Source organism: Monocercomonoides exilis (genome assembly GCF_001643675.1).
Source record: "Monocercomonoides exilis strain PA203 chromosome Unknown scaffold6-2077815, whole genome shotgun sequence".
NCBI classification, from domain to species: domain Eukaryota; phylum Preaxostyla; order Oxymonadida; family Polymastigidae; genus Monocercomonoides; species Monocercomonoides exilis.
The window spans coordinates 1952945-1971513 of record NW_027150551.1 but is presented as its reverse complement, the minus strand read 5'-3'; the positions used below and the strand labels follow the sequence as shown (position 1 = coordinate 1971513).

Sequence of the window (18569 nt, the reverse complement as noted above, 5' to 3'; positions counted from 1 at the left end):
TATTTATGCATGTTTTTTACGTGGATAAATAATCGCTAAGTTATTTTAATTCTTCTTTCGCGAAAAAAAAAAAAAAAAAAAAAAAAAAAAAAAAAAAAAAAAAAAAAAAAAAAAAAAAAAAAATAGATCATTTTTGACATATAATTTATCATTCGTCCATTTTGAAAACGGTTGAAGAGCCTAGATCTCCTCAGCATGGATCAAGAAGCTGTTTGCTTCTTAATTTTTTTCCTATTTTTTAGCTTTTTTGCATAATTGATGATGTTTATTTGAATGGTGAAATGTTGTTTATGATACTTTTTTATTGATTAAAAAAGAAAATTCATGCACTTATAACTGAGGCGATTCGAGAAAATTCTGTTGAAGGATGGACAATTTTAAGAGATGTATTATCAAAAATACCGGCTGGTTATTTTTCAGAAGGAATATCGATAGATGTTTGATTTTAGATGATTTATTTCGTATATTTCAATTTATTCATAATTTCGTTTTTTATTACAATATTTTAGATGCGTGAAACAGTGCAAAGAGCACATAATTTACTTTCAAAGAATCAAGCTACAAGGCATTTGAATCTTTCGTCAATTCTACAACGACTTTTCCCTGAAGTGGGCCCAGCTTCATCGTCAAATGGTCTTCCACCAATTAGACGTTCATCGCCTTCTTTTGGTCAGCAACGAGTTTCTTCGAACATTTCGCATGTTGGTCGTGCTCCTTCTCCTTCCAATCAGATGAGTTCATATCCTCAAAAAGGCTTGAGAGAAACGCGTCAACCACAAGTTCCATTCAGTAGAATGCCAATGGTACCACCTCCAGCTGCAGGAGCATCAAAGCCCAAAATTTTGAGTCCACTTCAAATAGCCAACTCAAAACCAGGTACTGCGATGAGTGATCGCATGAAAGCTACCTCATCTCCCTCTGCGCTTGTCGAATCTGTGACACCTTCATCTCCTTCCTCAAGTGCATCTTCACATCCCGCAACTTCATCTACCATTTCGCGTTCATTTCACCAGTCATCATCTCCTTCTTCGGGTGGAGGTTTTAATTTGAGCAAATTAGACAATAGTGTGCCTCAGCCAAGTGTTCCTAAGAGGTTGGGATCTGCTGGCTCAATGGGAATAGCATTTGGTGGGCGAGTAACCGTTCCATCAAGGCCTGGCGTAGGAGGTGTGAATGTGCATCTTTTGTAATTATTACTCATTTTATTGGAACTTTTATTTTGTTTGTCAATTTTTGATTGTGCGCTTTTACAGCTGACGGACGAACCCAAAGCACAGGAGCAGGAGCACCTTCAACGTGTGTTAAGTCGGAAGAGATCAAATCACTCATCTCATTTGACGAGACACAGCTCGATCCGTATGCGCTTCCAGTGAAGGCTGGAATGATAAAAGGTTCTGCAGGTGGAAAGTGGCAGAAGTCGCATCCAGAAGGATTGATGCACTTCTCACAGACGAGGCATCAGCAGCGTTCGGGAATGACTATTCTTGTCGACGACGATGAAGATGAGGAAAACGAGGGAGGAGAGTTCGGAGTGGGAGGCATTATCGAAGGAGAGGTTGTGGAGGGAGGAAGCCCAAGTGCATTAGGACTTGATGGCACAGTCGGACGTGCAGGATTGCAGCCGATTGTAGAGTTCGATCAAGGAGGAGAGAATTATGAGTCGAATAATGTCTCTGGGAGAACAGTGAGCAGAGGATTCGAAGGAGGCACATTGAACGAGCGCGGACGCTCGGCTGCTCAGCGAAAGAGACTTACACTTCCATCGCATCTCAACGTTCGACCTTCTGGATCTCGGCAGTCTGTTGTCAGACCAGGTGTCTTCACTCCCTCTCGCCCTTCAATGACAGCTGCTTCTTCTCAGCGCACTCACCGCTCATTGTCTCCTTCGTATACATCTGCGACATCTCAGCCAGCTGCAGCTGCAGCGCAAGGAGTGAAGCAATCTGGTGCTTCTCGTCTCCACTTGGAGCCCTTCACTACAACTGGTCTTGCTGAAAGGACAATTGCATCACTTCCTTCATTTCCACCTCCCGTCACCGTTCCTCCTTCCACTGCATCGTCTTCTCATCGGCGCATCAGAAGTTATAACAGCACTGGCGGAATGTCCAGTTTCTCACCAAACAGCGCCCGCTCCATTGGCACACCTAGCAGCACGATGAACAGGCCTCTTCAGTCTGCTTCTTCTGAGGCATCGCAGACTATGAACAGATCTAACTATGACTCGAAAAGAGGGAACGGAACAGCTGTGTCTGTCCGTGGAATGCCCAAAGATCAGTTCAGCCAGTCGTCGCAGCCACAGTATTCTCGCATAAATACAGCTGCCGCAGCTGGCAGGACTGCAACAGCAGGCAGCAGCTTTGCTGTTTCGTCTGTTGCTGCTTCGCTGGCACCTCGCACGGCATCAGTGCATCTTCAGCCTACTCCGGATGCCCAGGCAGCAAGCACACTTCGCACCGTTCAAGATGTGCTGACGTACTTTGCTGGGTCTGGAAAAGCGGATCCGCTGAAGTTTGTGTATATGAACATCAACAAGAGAGGAAAAAGCAGAGATGAAGACATCAACCCATATGATTTGATTGTGGTGCCACGAGAAGAAGTTGACCCTGAATACTACATCTTCTCTGTGTCGGGTGTTGTACATGTGATGCCGTCGAGGAAAGTTCGAATGCAGGTTGCGCAGCAAGAGGAGCAGCGAAGGCAGAGAGAAGAGGCGATGGCTGCTGCATCAGCAACAGTGGCAGCTGGAGGTGTGCTTGGCACAGTGCGTGACAAATCAGCCACCACAAGAGACGCAACTGTCAGACCAGGCACGGTGCGTGTGGCTCCAAACGGAGTGATTATTCGTGCTCCTGTGAGTGTTGGTGCAAACGGAGAAAAAACAACTTCTTCAAAGAGCGAAAAGGGAAGCTCAACTGATAGTTTGAATACAGATGATGGAGAAACGTGTGAAGCGATGACTATATCTCGCTTTGTGCAAGAATCCACTTTCTATTCAGCCATTCGAAAGCTCACTTTCTTCCGCAACTTCCGTCTGGTCAAGTCGTTCTTCACGTGGCGTCGCGAAGTACGCTACCAGATTTATTGTAATCATCGCGCAACAATTGAGTCTCAGCTGTTCTTTGCACACAACTGCTTCTGCTCTGCTCTGATGTCTCTTGGCGCGCTGTATCGCAAAGTTGTTGACACTCCGCCATTCAAACTCGACATTGAGAGAAAGCAGGCGTTTGACCCAGCAGAGTTCATATCCTACCAAGGACAGTGCAGAGCAGCCACAAAAGAGGCAACAACAGCAGCATCTGCAGGGATGGCACAGACAGTTGCGCATCTGGTGACTGACATCCTCCAACGAGCTTATGCGCCTGATCAAGGGCAGATGACTGAGGATGACATGGCAGACGCTGCGTTGGCAGGGATCATCCGCTCACAGGCGCTGGCGAAGTCAATGGCTGCAGAAAAGAGAGAAAAGATCGCAAAGCAGCAGGCCATACGACTAGCAAAGCAACAAGAACAGATGCTGGGACGGTTTATTGGGCTGCTGGACTATTTGTGTGTGGAAATGATGTTCAGAACGATGATTCAAAGCGGAAAGCTGATGCTGTCGGTTTGCCAAGCATTTCAAAAGTCAAAAGGATCAGTCTTTGTGATCACATTCCAGTTTGTGGAGAAAGAGAGAGATCCAGATGAAGAGGATGAGGAAGAAGAAGATGATGAAGACATGTATGATGGTGAGCTGGAATTAGATCCATTCGACATAGAAAATGACGAAGATGACGAGGATGGTGATGAAGACAGCAATGAAAGTGGATCTGCCGATGAAGGAGATGATGGTGATGAAGGTGATGAAGGCAACGAAGACAATGAAGATGACGAAGACAGCGAAGGTAGTGTCCAGGAGGCAATGTCATATTTTAACAACAAGACAGCTCCTATGAACAGCAATGAAGACGACGAAGGATTGAGTTCTGGTGATGCGACACGCCGCACTGCCAGCAGCGACAGAGAAACAAATGGAGATGATACCGATGACAGACAAGGGGACTCTGATGCTGCTCGTGGAAATGATACTTCAAGTGATCCCAGAGAAAGGAGGCTTTCTGTCACATCTTTGAATTCGCTGTCATCCAGAAGAGACCAAAGGAAGAAAAAGAGAGGGAAGGATAAAGGAAAGAAAGGAAAAGGCGGAAAGGGAAGAAAAGGGAAGAGGGGAAGAAAAGGGACAGCTGCTGGGCTTGGCGCAAATTCTTCAGCCAGTGCATCTTCATCGAGCAGCTCACTTGCAAACGCAACAACACATCAAATAAAACTAACCAGATGCGAAATGAAACTGTCTCCCACAAAAGAAGAAGTGCTCGAGTTGATCGACACAACCATCGACGAAGCCATCAATTTGATGTGTTCAGTCGATCGGCCACTGCACATCACACCACATCGCCCGCTGCTTCCGAAAAATGCTCCGTCTGGTTTGGATTTGCGCTCGATCATCAACTCGGACAAGCAGTTCAACGAAATCAGTCAGGAGCTGAAGCGGATTGTGGAGACCTCGTTTGCCCAGGCAGAGAAGTACTTGGAACGATTCATGCCTCTTGGAAGGATATTCGAGTATTCACTGAAGTGGGACTTCGACAACTATCAGAAGCGTGTGCGGGCTGTGAATGTTCTGCGCAATGATCTGAGAAGGATGTCGCAGTGGATGTCGGATGTGATGAGGATTAATATTTCAAGTGTCACTGGCATCCTCACATTGGATGCTCGGCCTCTGAAACAGCTCCTTGCTCCCATCCCTGCAAAATGCAGCGAGCAGATCAAGTCTCATCTGCATGCGCTGTTTGAAGAGATATCATCAAACACAACACGAGAATTCAAGGAATTGACAAGCAAAATGGCGAATCTACCACACAATCTGAGTGATTACACTGAATTTGTGGTGCTTTTGAGCACAATGGGCGACCATCATTCGCGCCTTCAGACAGAAGTCAATGCGCTTGATGAGATGAAAGTGCTTGCAGAAGAACAAGGAATCAAGCTTTCTCTCGAAGAGATCATGGCATTGTCTCAGACACACGATTCTCAGACTGAATTCCAGCAGACACTTGGAAAATCACAGGAATACAAAGAAGCACAGCACAACAGAATGGTTGGTGCATTGCATAAAGAAGCAGCGAAACTCGAATCAGACACAGTGCAGACATTCACTGATCTTGGGTCTGGTATCCTTGTGGATGAGACAGGAGATCCACAGGCAGCACTGCAGAGATTGGATGTTGTATCGAACATTGTGAATGGTTACAAAGAACGCCAGGAGACGTTGGAAAGCTATCGACTTATCATCAAACTTGATGAAATTCCCTATCCGAATGTGCAGCGGTGTGTGTCCCGCTTTGAGCACAGGCATGGCGTGTGGAGCCTGCTGCAGAACTTTTTGACTGAAAGTGCCAAATGGAGAGGAACCACGCTGACTGAGCTGGATGCAGAGAATGTGGAGCTGACTGTGCAGAGCGCAACAAGAGAGGTTGGGCTGATGGAGAAAACTGATCCAGAAGACAAAGTGGTGAAGCATCTCAGAGAGCTTATTGACGAGTTCAAACCATTTGTACCTATTCTGACTGCATTGTGTATTGAGGCAATGAAGCCAAGGCATTGGAAAAAGCTGTTCTCATTGATGGGCAAGCAATGGTCTCAAGGAATGACCTTGTCTCAGTTCCTTTCACTCAATGTGCTTCAATACAAGAATCAGATATTTGATATTTCTGCTACTGCCAATGGAGAGTATGCATTAGAATCGCAGCTTAAGAAGATTGTGACCATCTGGGATACAATGGCATTTGAGATCAAGAACCACAAATCAGGTTCAACTTACATATTGGGTCCAATAGACGAGATTACAGAGCAATTGGAAGATCATCAGGCGTTGTTGCAGACGATGCTCGCGTCTCGTTTTGTTGTTGGAATTCGAACAGAAATCGAAGGATGGGACAAGAAACTCCAGTCACTTCAAGAGTTGATGGATGAGTGGGTCAAGTGCCAAAGAGGGTGGATGTATTTAAGCGCTATCTTTTCACAGCCTGATATTGTACGCCAACTTCCTGCTGAAGCAGAAAAATTCGATGAAATTGACAAATCATGGAAAGATGTGATGAATCAGGCGCATGCCAATCCAAAGTGCACAGATTGCTTGGAAATTCCGAGTATCATTGAGATAATGCAAAAGAATAACAAGATGCTGGATGAAGTACAAAAGCGTCTGGAAGACTATCTCGAAACAAAGCGTGTCAAATTCCCGCGTTTCTATTTCTTGTCAAATGACGAGTTGCTGCAGATTCTTGCACAAACAGCAGATGCTCGTGCTGTTCAGCCATTTATGAGCAAATGCTTCGACTCTATCAACAGTCTGATGTTCATTTCAGAACAAGCTTTGAAAGAAGCAGCAGAAGGCAAAGAAAGTGAAAGCATATCGCCTTCTCCTTCCAGCACACCTGTTCCTGGGCAAAGTCAGTCTCCTCAAGGAGAACGCAACCGCCCTGATTTCGTAACAACGATGGTGTCTATTGAGAATGAAATGGTTGAGCTCACAGATCCTGTTTCTACGCGAATGCCTGTCGAAACATGGCTTCTCAACTTCGAGGCAGTGATGAGGACGACTGTCAAGGATCAGATCCGCCTTGCTCTCCAAGGATTCCACGAAATGGAGCGTACTGAGTGGGTCTTCAGATTCCCAGCGCAAGCTATTCTTGCTGTGGATCAAATTATGTGGACAGCAGGCGCAATGGAGGCGCTGGATCAGATAGCAACAGGAGCAAATCCGAATGCAATGGAAGAGTTTTTGGAGAAAAACAAGAAGGATTTATCGGACTCTGTGAATCTTGTGAGAGGAAATCTGGAGCCTCTTCAAAGAGCAACAGTTAACACTTTGATTGTGGTGGATGTACATGCACGTGATATTGTTGCTGAAATGGTGAAACAAAAGACAAGCTCTCCAGAAGAATTTGACTGGATCAAGAATCTTCGATATGAATGGGATACAGAACAGAATGAGTGCATTGTGAAGCAGACATCAACGTCATTCATTTATGGCTACGAGTATTTGGGCAACTCACCTCGTCTTGTAATCACACCTTTGACTGATCGATGCTACATAACTCTCACCCTTTCGCTGCATCTTCATCTTGGAGGCAATCCTGCTGGCCCTGCTGGAACAGGAAAGACGGAAACAACAAAAGATTTGGCAAAGGCATTGGCCAGACAATGTGTTGTATTCAATTGCTCAGATCAGCTTGATGTGGGGACAATGGGCAGATTCTTCTCGGGTCTTGTTCAAGCTGGTGCATGGGCTTGCTTTGATGAATTCAATCGAATTGATATTGAGGTGTTGTCTGTCATTGCACAGCAGCTGTTAACTATCTTGGATGCTGTGAGATCGCGTGTTTCATTCTTCGAGTTTGAAGGGAACAACATCAAACTCAATCCAAACTGTGGCTTCTTCATCACAATGAATCCTGGATATGCAGGAAGAACAGAGCTTCCTGATAACCTCAAAGCACTGTTCCGCCCTGTGGCTATGATGATCCCTGATTATGCGCTTATTGCTGAAATTATGCTTTTCTCTGAAGGATTCCAGACTGCCAAAGACTTGGCATCTAAAATGACACAACTGTACAAACTTTCTTCAGAGCAGCTGTCACAACAAGATCATTACGATTTTGGTATGAGAGCTGTGAAATCTGTTCTTGTGATGGCTGGTTCATTGAAGAGAAAGTACGACACATTGAGCGAAGATATTGTGCTTATTCGTGCGCTTCGAGACACGAACACACCAAAATTCCTTTCAGAGGATGTTCCTCTGTTTATGAATATCATTAAGGATCTGTTTCCGGGTGTTACAATTCCACCTATTGAGCATGCATCACTTCAGCAATCACTGAAAAATTCTCTTGTTGTTCAAGGATTGCAGCCAGCTCCTCAATTTATGCTGAAATCTATTCAACTCTACGAAACCATGGAGGTTCGGCATGGCGTGATGCTTGTTGGAGAAACAGGTGTTGGAAAGACGACATGCTTGCGAGCTTTGTGCAATGCTATGAGCGATCTTTACGACATGGCACAGAACGGGCAAATTCCTGTTGGCTTCGGACTGATAAAAACCACAACCTTGAATCCAAAGGCAGTTACAATGGGTGAGTTGTACGGGCAATTCAATGAAGTTACCAGAGAATGGTTCGATGGGTTGGTTCCGTATTATGTCAAAGAAATGATTGAGCGTTCAAAGAGCAGCATTGCCGAGCAGGCACAGGCACTTGCTGCGACTGGCCAGCCTCAGCCGCCTATTCCTCGTGAAATTCTGATATTTGATGGACCAGTCGATGCCATCTGGATTGAATCAATGAACTCTGTGCTTGATGATAACAAAATCCTGTGCTTGTCAAATGGAGATCGTATCAAGCTTACCAACAACATGACAATGCTGTTTGAAGTGGCTGATCTGCGTGTGGCATCACCTGCCACAGTTTCCAGATGTGGTATGATTTACTTGGAAAGACAGCAAATGGGCTGGAGGCAGATGGCAGAGTCGTGGGCACAGCAATTCACGCGGGCGTTTCCTCATCTTGAACAGTTCACTCAGAGTGCCATCACGTTCCTTATCGAGCCAACTTTGAAGTTCCTCAGAAAATCAGAATTCACAGCAGGCTCTTCATCTACTGCTGCTTCAGCCAGCGGAACTGGAGGACCAAGTCTGAGCGAGTTCATTCCAAACACTTCAGCCACACTTGTCTCATCTCTCCTCAATCTTTTCACTTCACTTGCTGAAATGTATGCAAATGCCCATCCTTCAAAGCAGGCTCCTGTTGGCTCGCAGGCTAACTTGGCCAGTGGAAGTGCTGGAGGAGGCGGAAGAAAACGCAAGAAAGTATCAAAGCAATCTCAGAGTGGTTCTGCGACTCCATCTGGAGCTGCACAGAACGCACAACATGACTTGAGAGATTCTATTCAAGGGCAAAATCAAGATGCATCAGGAAGTGGAGCGGGTCAACCGCAAGAACAACTTGTTGTCGGGAAGCCTCCACCAACTCACATGCTTTATCCGCCTGCACCTGGCTCAACGTTGTTTGATAAGAAGTTTTATGACGATCAATATCCATTCAACATGGCATGCAAGCAATTCGTATTTTGTTTAATTTGGACATTCGGATCTTCTCTTGATGACCAAAGCAAACCAAAGTTCAATGACTTTCTATTAGGATTAATCACATTGAACTTTGGAGGAAGTGATTCAGATGAAGAAGATGAAGGAAGAAGCTATGATGGGCTTGCTTATGAAAGTGGAGATTATTCTGAAGCTCCTGGATCTGCATCGTCAGCATCGACAGAACGTCGATCCAAGAGCAGGCAGAAGCAACGTGCAGCAGCTGAGTTCATGACGTCTGAACAGTTTATGGCGATTCTTGTTGGGATCACCTTCCCAAGAGGTGTCGGCGTATTTGATGTTGCAGTAAATGATTCAACGGGAACATGGGAAAAGTGGTCGCAGAGAGTTCCACAGTTTGTGTACAATCCAAATCAACCTTATGAAGAGATTGTTGTTCAGACAACAGATACAGTTGCAACAACAACACTGTTGGATCTGCTGGTTAAAGCAAAGATGAATGTTCTTGTAACAGGAGGAACAGGAACAGGAAAAACAATTGTTGTTAATGACTTTCTCCATTTGCCTGATATTCAAGAGAGATCATTGTCGTTCCAGGTTAACTTCAGCGCTCAAACAAAAGCCAAAGGAACACAAGAAGTGTTGGAAGGAAGACTGACCCATCGGCGTTCAAATCTCATTGGCCCCCCAGTCGGAAAGCAAGGTATCGTGTTTGTGGATGACTTGAACACTCCAACTCCCGAAGTGTACTTTGCCCAACCACCTATTGAACTTCTAAGACAGTGTATTGACCAAAACGGAATGTATGATCGAAAGAAGCTTACGTTCATTCATCTTGCAGATACGATGTTTATTGCTGCTTGTGGCCCACCAGGTGGAGGAAGGAATGAAATGACACAACGTCTCACTCGCAGGTTCCACACGATCGGAATGCCTCATGTCGGAAAGATTGCAATGACTTCCATCTTTTCAGCAATCACAAGTGGATTTCTGTCAAACCAGAAGCCAGCACTTTCACAAATTGTGCAGCAGCTTGCTTTACCACTTGTTGAAGCTACTGTTGCTCTTTATTCAAAGGTATCCTCAACATTCTTGCCTACCCCATCCAGAAGTCACTATACATTCAACCTTCGTGATGCTTCTTCTCTTGTGTCTGGTGTGTTGCATGCCTCTCCTGTGTGTTTTGCTTCCTCTGAGAGTCTTGTCAGATTGTGGGTGCATGAAGGCTGCAGAGTGTTCCGCGACCGTCTGATAGACAATACGGACAGAACTGCATTTGATGAAGTGATGAATGAAGTCGTGCTGAATCACTTCACAGAACCAGAACAGCCACTGGAGGAATGTGTGAGTGTTAGCAATCCATCTTCCATTGTGTTTACTGATTTCCCAGAACGGCCTGGCCAGCCGCGTATTTATCACGAGACAGAGCTCAATACAAAACTGTCTGGCATTCTCAATGATCATTTGGAAGATTACAACCTTTCAAATCTTCGCAGAATGAATTTGGTATTGTTCGATGATGCTGTGCGTCATCTTGCACGTATTTCTCGTATTATCAGAATGCCAAGAGGAAATGCACTTGTTGTTGGACTTGGAGGTTCAGGGCGTCAGTCTTTGATTCGCTTGGCAACGCACATTGCTGGCTGTAAGTTTGAGACTGTGGAGGTCAGTAAGAATTACGGGCAGGCTGAGTTTAGAGAGGATTTGAAGCGCTCATTGAGAATTTCAGGAGAAAAGGCTCAGCAATGTGTGCTTTATCTGTCAGATAATCAACTTGTTAAAGAGTCGTTTTTGGAGGACATCAACAACTTGCTGAATGTGGGAGATATACCAAATATCTGGGCACCAGATGAAATTGACCAGATAGTTGATAACCTTCGTCAATCTGCCAAAGAAGCAGGAAAAGGACAGGGAAGAGATGATGTTATGCAACATTTTACTTCGTTAATAAGATCAAACTTGCATGTTGTGCTGTGCATGTCTCCGTCTTCTCGTGAGTTTAGGTCTCGTCTGAGGCAGTTCCCATCACTTGTCAACTGTTGCACAATGGATTGGTACGACCCGTGGCCTGCACATGCACTTCTGCAGGTTGCACGTCGTCGCACAGTTAACTGGACTGTTGATTCTAAATATACAGAAGCAATGGCGCAAGCTTGTGTGTATATTCATGTTTCAGTGGAAAAGGCTTCAGATCGATATCTTAGAGAACTTAAACGACACAACTACACAACTCCAACAAGCTATCTTGAATTGCTGGAATCATATGAGGGTATTTTGAGAGAAATGGACCAATCAATTGCACAGCGTCATTCAAAATTGTCGAATGGTCTGAAGACTCTTGTTTCTACAAACGAAGAAGTCGCAGAAATGCAGCAGAAGCTTACCGCCATTCAACCGCAATTGGAGCAGAGCCAAAAGGATACTGTTGCATTGATGGGAGAGCTGACAGAACAGCAAAAAGAAGTGGAAGCTAAAAAGACTGTTGTTGAGGCTGAAGAGGCTGTCGTGTCGCAATCTGCAGCCGAAGCTGAGGCACTGGCACAAGATGCACAGAATGATCTTGATCGTGCTCTGCCCAAATATCGTGCAGCAATCAAAGCAGTGGAGTCTTTGGACAAAGCAGATATCACAGAAGTCAAGTCCTTTGTTCGTCCTCCAGACTTGGTTATGTTTGTGCTTCAGGCCGTGTGCCTTCTTTTCCACCAACCACAAACATGGGAAGCTGCGAAGAAGATGATGAATGCTGAATTCTTATCAAAGTTATCTGATTATGACAAAGATGGTTTGGACGATAAGCTCAAAGCCCAGTTGAAAAAGACGTACATCAGCTCACCAAAGTTTCAGCCTGAGGTTGTTGGTTCTGTATCAAAAGCAGCAAAGTCCTTGTGTGCATGGGTCTGTGCGCTTTATGACTACAGCGAAGTGGCTCGGGAAGTGGAACCAAAGAAAGTCAAAGTCAAGGAGTCGAAAGAAAAGCTGGCGATTATGCAGCAGAAGCTTGCAGAAAAGAAGGCGGAGCTGCAAGAAGTTGAAGATAAGATGGCAATGCTTAAGAACAGGTACGATGCATCTGTCAGAAAGAAGGCGACAATTGAAGAAGAAATTGAAGCAACGAAACTGAAACTGAATCGAGCAGAGAAGTTGGTTGGTGGGTTGAGCAATGAATACAAGCGATGGACAGAAACGGTGGCTGAACTGGAAGCTTCACGTGCAACTCTGTTTGGAGATGCTCTGATAGCCACTGGGTATGTTACATATTTGGGACCTTTCACTTCGGAGTATCGGAAGAGCTTAACAAAGCAATGGATTGCACACATTGCCAAACTGGGAATTCCTGTTCAGGAAGAGAAAGAATTCTCTCTGTCAGACGCACTTGGCAATCCAATACAGATCCGTTCGTGGAGATTGGCAGGACTTCCATCAGACTCGTTGTCTATTGCAAATGCCATCATTGCAACAAGATCTCGTCGATGGTGTTTGATGATCGATCCACAGAACCAAGCAAATAGGTGGATTAAGAACATTTGGAAGGAGAAAAAAATAAAAATTGTAAAGCCACATGATGCCACGCTTATGCGAACGATGGAAAACAGCGTCAGAGTTGGTGTGCCTGTGCTGCTGGAAAATGCAGGTGAGACATTCGATCCTGCATTAACACCTATCCTTGGCAAGAACATCACACGTGTGGGAACAAGAATAACTATTCGAATTGGAGATCAGGATGTGGATTATTCTGAAGACTTTTCGCTTCACGTAACAACTACACTGCCAAATCCACATTATTCGCCTGAGATTTCCATTGCAATGACTATCATTAACTTCACAGTGACTCCATCAGGTTTGGCAGAACAATTGCTGGGTGAGACTGTTCGAATTGAGCGACCTGATTTGGAATCTCAAAGAGATACACTCATATTGCAGGCAGCGAAAGATGCAGATGATATGAACAAAGTTGAAGACAACATTTTGACGTTGCTTTCTTCTGTAAGTGGATCTATTTTGGATAGCGAAGATGTTATTGAAGCACTCGACAAGTCGCGAGACATATCAGCTGAGATCAAAGTGCGTGCGCAGAAGACTTCAGAAACGACAGAACTTATCAACAGGGCCCGTGATGAATACAGAGCTGTTTCTCAGCGTGGCTCGCTTATCTACTTCGTTGTGGCCAGCATGGCAAATGCTGATCCTATGTATCAATTCTCTTTGTCATTCTTTACAAACCTCTTTTCGCGCTGTATTAAAGATGCTCAGTCTCAAAAGCCAGTATTGCCCGAAGGTCAACAGCCCACATCTGCAATGACACAGAAGCATGTAGCGCTTCTTGTGGATGTGATAACAAAAACCGTGTTCGCGAATGTGTGTCGTGGTCTGTTTGAAAGAGATAAGCAAATATTCTCTTTCTTGATTGCCTCTGAAATATGCCGTGAACGCGGTGTAATATCAATGTCAGAATGGCGTTTATTCTTATTAGGTAAAGCAGCAATTGTATCGACTCAGCCAAGTTCTACTGCAGGAAACACAAAAAGGAAGCACAAGCATAGTGACGGCGATAACAGCGATGACGAAAACGACAGTGCCACTGGTAGTGAAGATGAAGGTGAATATAACAATTTCGATTCAGACATGCACTTCTCAGAGTTCAGGCTTGAAAGACCCTCTTATTTGAAGGAGTCGCAATGGGAACTGATTCTGGCTCTTGAAAAAATCAAGGTTATGAAGCCAAAGTTGGTGTTTAACCAAACAGAACGCTCGCAAACAAGTTCATCTGCCTCGCCTTCTCCTGCCATAGAAATGGAGGAGACCAAACCTTTCGAAGGGATTTCGTACTCACTCTCAGATTCAGCTCGGGCAGAGTGGGAGCAGTGGATTGCCGAAGAGAAACCTGAGGAAGCGCGGATGCCTGAGCCCTGGTGCTCTTGTTTGAACATCTTCCAACGGCTTCTAATTGTCCGGTGTTTGAGAGAAGAAAGAGTCATCTTCGGAACTCAGATGATTGTGGAGGAATATCTCGGCTCGTTCTTCAGCGACCCACCACCGTTCGACATGAAGTCTGTCTTCGATGCCTCTTCACCTTCAACTCCAATTGTATTTATTCTCTCTCCTGGAACAGATCCTGCATCGATGCTGCGTCAGTTTGCAATGGACTCTGGGTGTGTTGAGCGCCTTGTTCTGAAATCATTGGGGCAAGGACAAGGTCCCTCAACCGAGGCACTTATCAGAAAAGGTACAGCAGAAGGGCTGTGGGTGTGTCTGCAGAACTGCCATCTGTGCACATCGTGGATGCCGTCTATGGAAGCAATTGTTGAAAAGTTCTCGACTCCTGATGCTGAACTTCACCCAGACTTCCGTCTCTTCCTGACTTCAATGCCATCAAAGGCTTTCCCAGTTCCTGTGCTGCAGACCTCAATCAAGATCACCAACGAACCACCTCGAGGACTTCGTGTAAATCTTCTCCGTTCTCTCTCTTCCTTTGAGGAGCACTTCGACTCGCATTGGCGCAAAGAAGAGTGGCACAGACTTCTCTTTGGGTTGGGCTTCTTCCACGCAGTGATACAAGAGAGAAGAAAGTTCGGTCCGCTTGGCTGGAATATTTTGTATGACTGGACAATGGCTGATCTGGATGTGAGTCGCGAGTTGCTGTATGAGTATCTGGGGAGTGGCGGTGAAGCTGACTCTGATGCAAATGAAATGGGCAATGAAGAGGACGAGGAAGACAATGAATTTGTTGATGAAGATGAGGAAGCTGTCAGCGGTGAAGAAACAAATAGAAGTGGAGATGGTGATGAATCACACAGACAACATAGACGCTCACGCGGAAGAAAAGGAAAGAATCTCAGACAATCCACAGCTGCCAGTTTGGTTCCGTTCAAAGCACTGGAATATATTGTTGGTGAGATATCTTATGGTGGGCGTGTTACTGATGTGTGGGATATGCGAACGCTCCAAGCCATATTCAAATTGTTCTTCTGCAAATCATTTTTGAATGAAGAAGTTAACATCACCCCAGATGGAATGTATAGTGCTCCTCCATTGGATATCACGTTTGCTGAAATGGAGCATTTTGTGAAGCAGCTTCCGCTGAGTGATAAACCTGAGGTGTTTGGTCTCCATCCAAATGCAAATATTACTTATCAGCAGAGAGAAACAGGATTCCTTCTTTCGACGATCATCAAGCTTCAGCCGAATGTGAGCGCACCAGAAACTACGCAAGAAGAAGATGAGGAAGAGGAAGAGGATGAAGATTTGGAGGAAGAAGAAGAAGAAGAAAGTGAAGAGAAAGAGGAAAACGAAACAAATGGAGAAAAAGAAAAGGATAATGAAGAGAAAGACGCTTCTGGAACAGAAGAAAAGAAAGAAGAGAAAGAAGGTGAAGAGAAATCGGATGAGAAAAATGAATCAGAAGAAAAAAAAGATGATCAAAATGGAGAGGCAGAAGAAGAAAAGAAAGAAAGTGGTGAAACTGAAGAAGAGAAAAAAGAAGAAACAGAAAAGCAAGGAAGCGTTAAAAGCGCGAAAGTTCATAAAGAAAAAGCCAAAAAGAAGAGCAAAGCAAAGCACCCATCAGTTCCGTCTTCAGATGACATTGTCACCGGAATGTGCAAGCGATATGCTTCACAGATTCCGAAGTCTTTGGACTATTCGCATGCTCATCCGTCTGTGATTGTGCGGATGGCGCCTGCCACTCCTGGGTCTGGCACTAACACACCTTCTTACATGCGGAGATCAGGCTCGACCAGCGGATACAACACGCCTTCTGGTGCTGTTAGTCGCAGAGAAAGCTTTGCAAACTTCGGAGGGTTATCGCAGACCCCGTCTGGCTTTGGGAGAAAAGAATTTCGCGAAGCTTTTGGAGGAGATGATACCTCGTCTGAAGTTATACTGGGAGAGATTGACAGGGGCGAGAGACTTACCAAAGATCTTGATACGCAAGGCGAGATTACTGCCAACCCGTTAAACATTGTGCTACAGCAAGAGGTCGAGCGGTTCAACAAACTGCTTCGAACAATCCATGCATCTCTTCGCGACTTACAAGCAGCGGTGAGTGGTCTTGTTGTTATGAGTGCATCTTTGGAAGGGATGTATTCTGCTTTTCTGATTGGCCAGGTACCAACTCTCTGGTCAGATGCTGCTTATCCTTCCTTAAAACCGCTAGCTTCGTGGGTGGTGGATCTCTGTGAACGTGTGGCTTTCGTGAACTCATGGATTGAAAATGGAGCGCCAACATCATTTTTGCTGCCGGGGTTCTTCTTCCCCCAGGGATTCTTGACAGGTGTTCTTCAGATGCATTCCAGACAAACCAAGATTCCTATTGACACACTCGTGTTCCGTTGCCACGTAGCCGACACTGTTCTCACTAAAAGAGAAGCACGTGAAGCAGAAGAGCAGAATTCTTCTTCTAATACTTCATCATCCTCATTCCTGAGTCGCTCAAAGCAACATTTCAGTCGTCTCGCACTCGATTCGGCAGGTGGAGCTTCGTCTTCTACTTCAAGCCGCATGAATGAAGACAACCACCCAGCCACTCCTGCTCCAAAAGGTGTATTTATTCATGGACTGTTCCTTGAAGGCGCCAGATGGGATTTACAGAGCCACAATCTTGTTGAGTCTCAGAGAGGTGTCTTATTTGACATGATGCCAACGCTGTGGTTGGAGCCTGTTGTTCGCGGCACTCCACCAGTCACTGAGACCGAAGAATCAGAAGCCATGACTGAGCAGGAAGCAATAGATAATATGCATCCTGCAACAGGATCAGGTAGACAAAGTCTTGCATCGTTTGAAGCTAGAGATATGGATGGTGAGCAAATTGGAGAAGTTCCCATGAGAAAAGATCAAGAACTGTCCGAAGAGATGAGTGAATCTAATGATCCTACAGCCAAAAATGCTCCAGTTAAAAAAGGCATATATGAATGTCCCGTTTACAAAACACAGGCAAGATACGGAGTATTAAGCACAACAGGACATTCTACAAACTTTATTTTCGCACTTGATCTTCCAACGATTGAGCCTCCTGAAAAATGGATACGAAGTGGTGTTGCTATGTTATGCACACTAAGTGAGTAATAAAATGAATTTAATAGTTGCAATACGAAATATGTACATCACTCTCTCCTTCTTTAAATATTTCTGCACATTTCACTTTTTCTCTTCTTCCATGCTTTTTTGCACTTCACACTTCCTTTTTTTGTTTTTGTCCAATTTGTTTCAATATCTCATTTCAATGAATTCTCATAAAAATTCAAACCCTTCCAAACGTTCGTTAATGTTTTTGACATTACAATTTTTCTAATAAAGTATTTCGTAGTTTTGTTTTCCAAAAATAAAAATTTTCTTCACCACTCAGAATCAGCTATGTTTTAAAAATAAGTTCTGAGCTCTGAAATGTAATAAAATAATAAGAAGAAGAAAAAGATTTTCTAATTTTTTCTAAAAATAAAAATATTCCTCTCGTTGTATCAACAGATTTAGCAGACAGCATCGGTATCAGCTAAAAAATATTTAATAAAAAATTATACATATATTGTATTCAAATAGAAATTAAATTTTGCAAACCAAATGCATTAAGAAGGCAAAATTCGTTGAAGCGATAGTATGTTATTTCACCAACTCCAGCTTCTTTTTCGCAGTTCAATCCAACGCTCGCCTAAAATATAATCATTGTTTAAATTTTGAGTAAATATGCAATTTTTTCGTAAATAATATAAAACATACAGAGCTCACTCTTCCGAGATCGCATTTGTCTCCATTGGCAAAGCTCACATAAGGATCGCTCTAAATAAAAACAAAAGATATATATTATAAAATATTTTATAAAACACACTCCGCCCATGATTTGTTGGCTTTTTCCAAGACTCAAGCATCTTCCATCGTCATACTTGTAAATTGCAAATGAGTTTTTCAATCTAAAACGAAAAAAATAAATGAAAAAATAAAAATATTCTTCAAACTTGTCGCATCCAATTTTTGATCCATTGATCGGCTTGCAAAATGAAACATATGCACTATTCAAACAAATTTTAAATTTTTATTTCTTCAAAAAAAGCAAATTATCACACTGTGTTCCATAGAGTTCCTTGTGGAATGCATATCCATCTTCAATTGTTTTTTGCATTGCTTTGGTAAAATCATAGGATTTTCCAGCGGAGCGGTCAGTTAAAATGCATTTTTCTTGTGCATAAACAGAGGCTAAAGCAATCAAAACAAAGTTGAACATCTCAACAATTATATTCTAACTATGGTAAGTTTACTGTGGACCATAATATATATTTTTGTAATAAATCAATAATATAATGGGTTACTGAAATTTTTTATGGATAATAAAACCGCAAATGAATATTAATAACTATTTAAAATCTTTTTATGATGGAACTGTTTATTTAACCGAATAATTATCTTTCTCAACATAATTATTTTTACAATTTTTTATATGTAA

At 43.8% G+C, this 18569-nt stretch overlaps 2 protein-coding genes across 2 annotated transcripts; one reads left to right on the top strand and one right to left on the bottom strand.

The window, feature by feature from the left end:
* Window positions 1-195: 195 nt before the first annotated feature.
* MONOS_4337 (dynein haevy chain 9, inner dynein arm 5) lies at window positions 196-17390 on the top strand (the record flags this gene model as incomplete). The annotated part of the gene is made up of 5 exons (XM_067874401.1): window positions 196-210; window positions 318-437; window positions 510-1167; window positions 1254-13505; window positions 13611-17390. 5 exons carry the CDS (start codon window positions 196-198, stop codon window positions 17198-17200), a joined length of 16635 nt encoding a protein of 5544 aa, XP_067734055.1. The 3' UTR covers window positions 17201-17390.
* A 51-nt stretch (window positions 17391-17441) lies between these two features.
* Window positions 17442-18387, bottom strand: MONOS_4336 (uncharacterized protein). Its single transcript, XM_067874400.1, has 6 exons — window positions 18193-18387; window positions 18085-18138; window positions 17958-18039; window positions 17849-17908; window positions 17690-17780; window positions 17442-17624 (listed from the first exon to the last, which is right to left on the bottom strand). The coding sequence occupies exons 1-6, from the start codon at window positions 18348-18350 to the stop codon at window positions 17602-17604; spliced, it is 468 nt and encodes a 155-aa protein (XP_067734054.1). The 5' UTR covers window positions 18351-18387; the 3' UTR covers window positions 17442-17601.
* Between the last annotated feature and the right edge of the window lie 182 nt (window positions 18388-18569).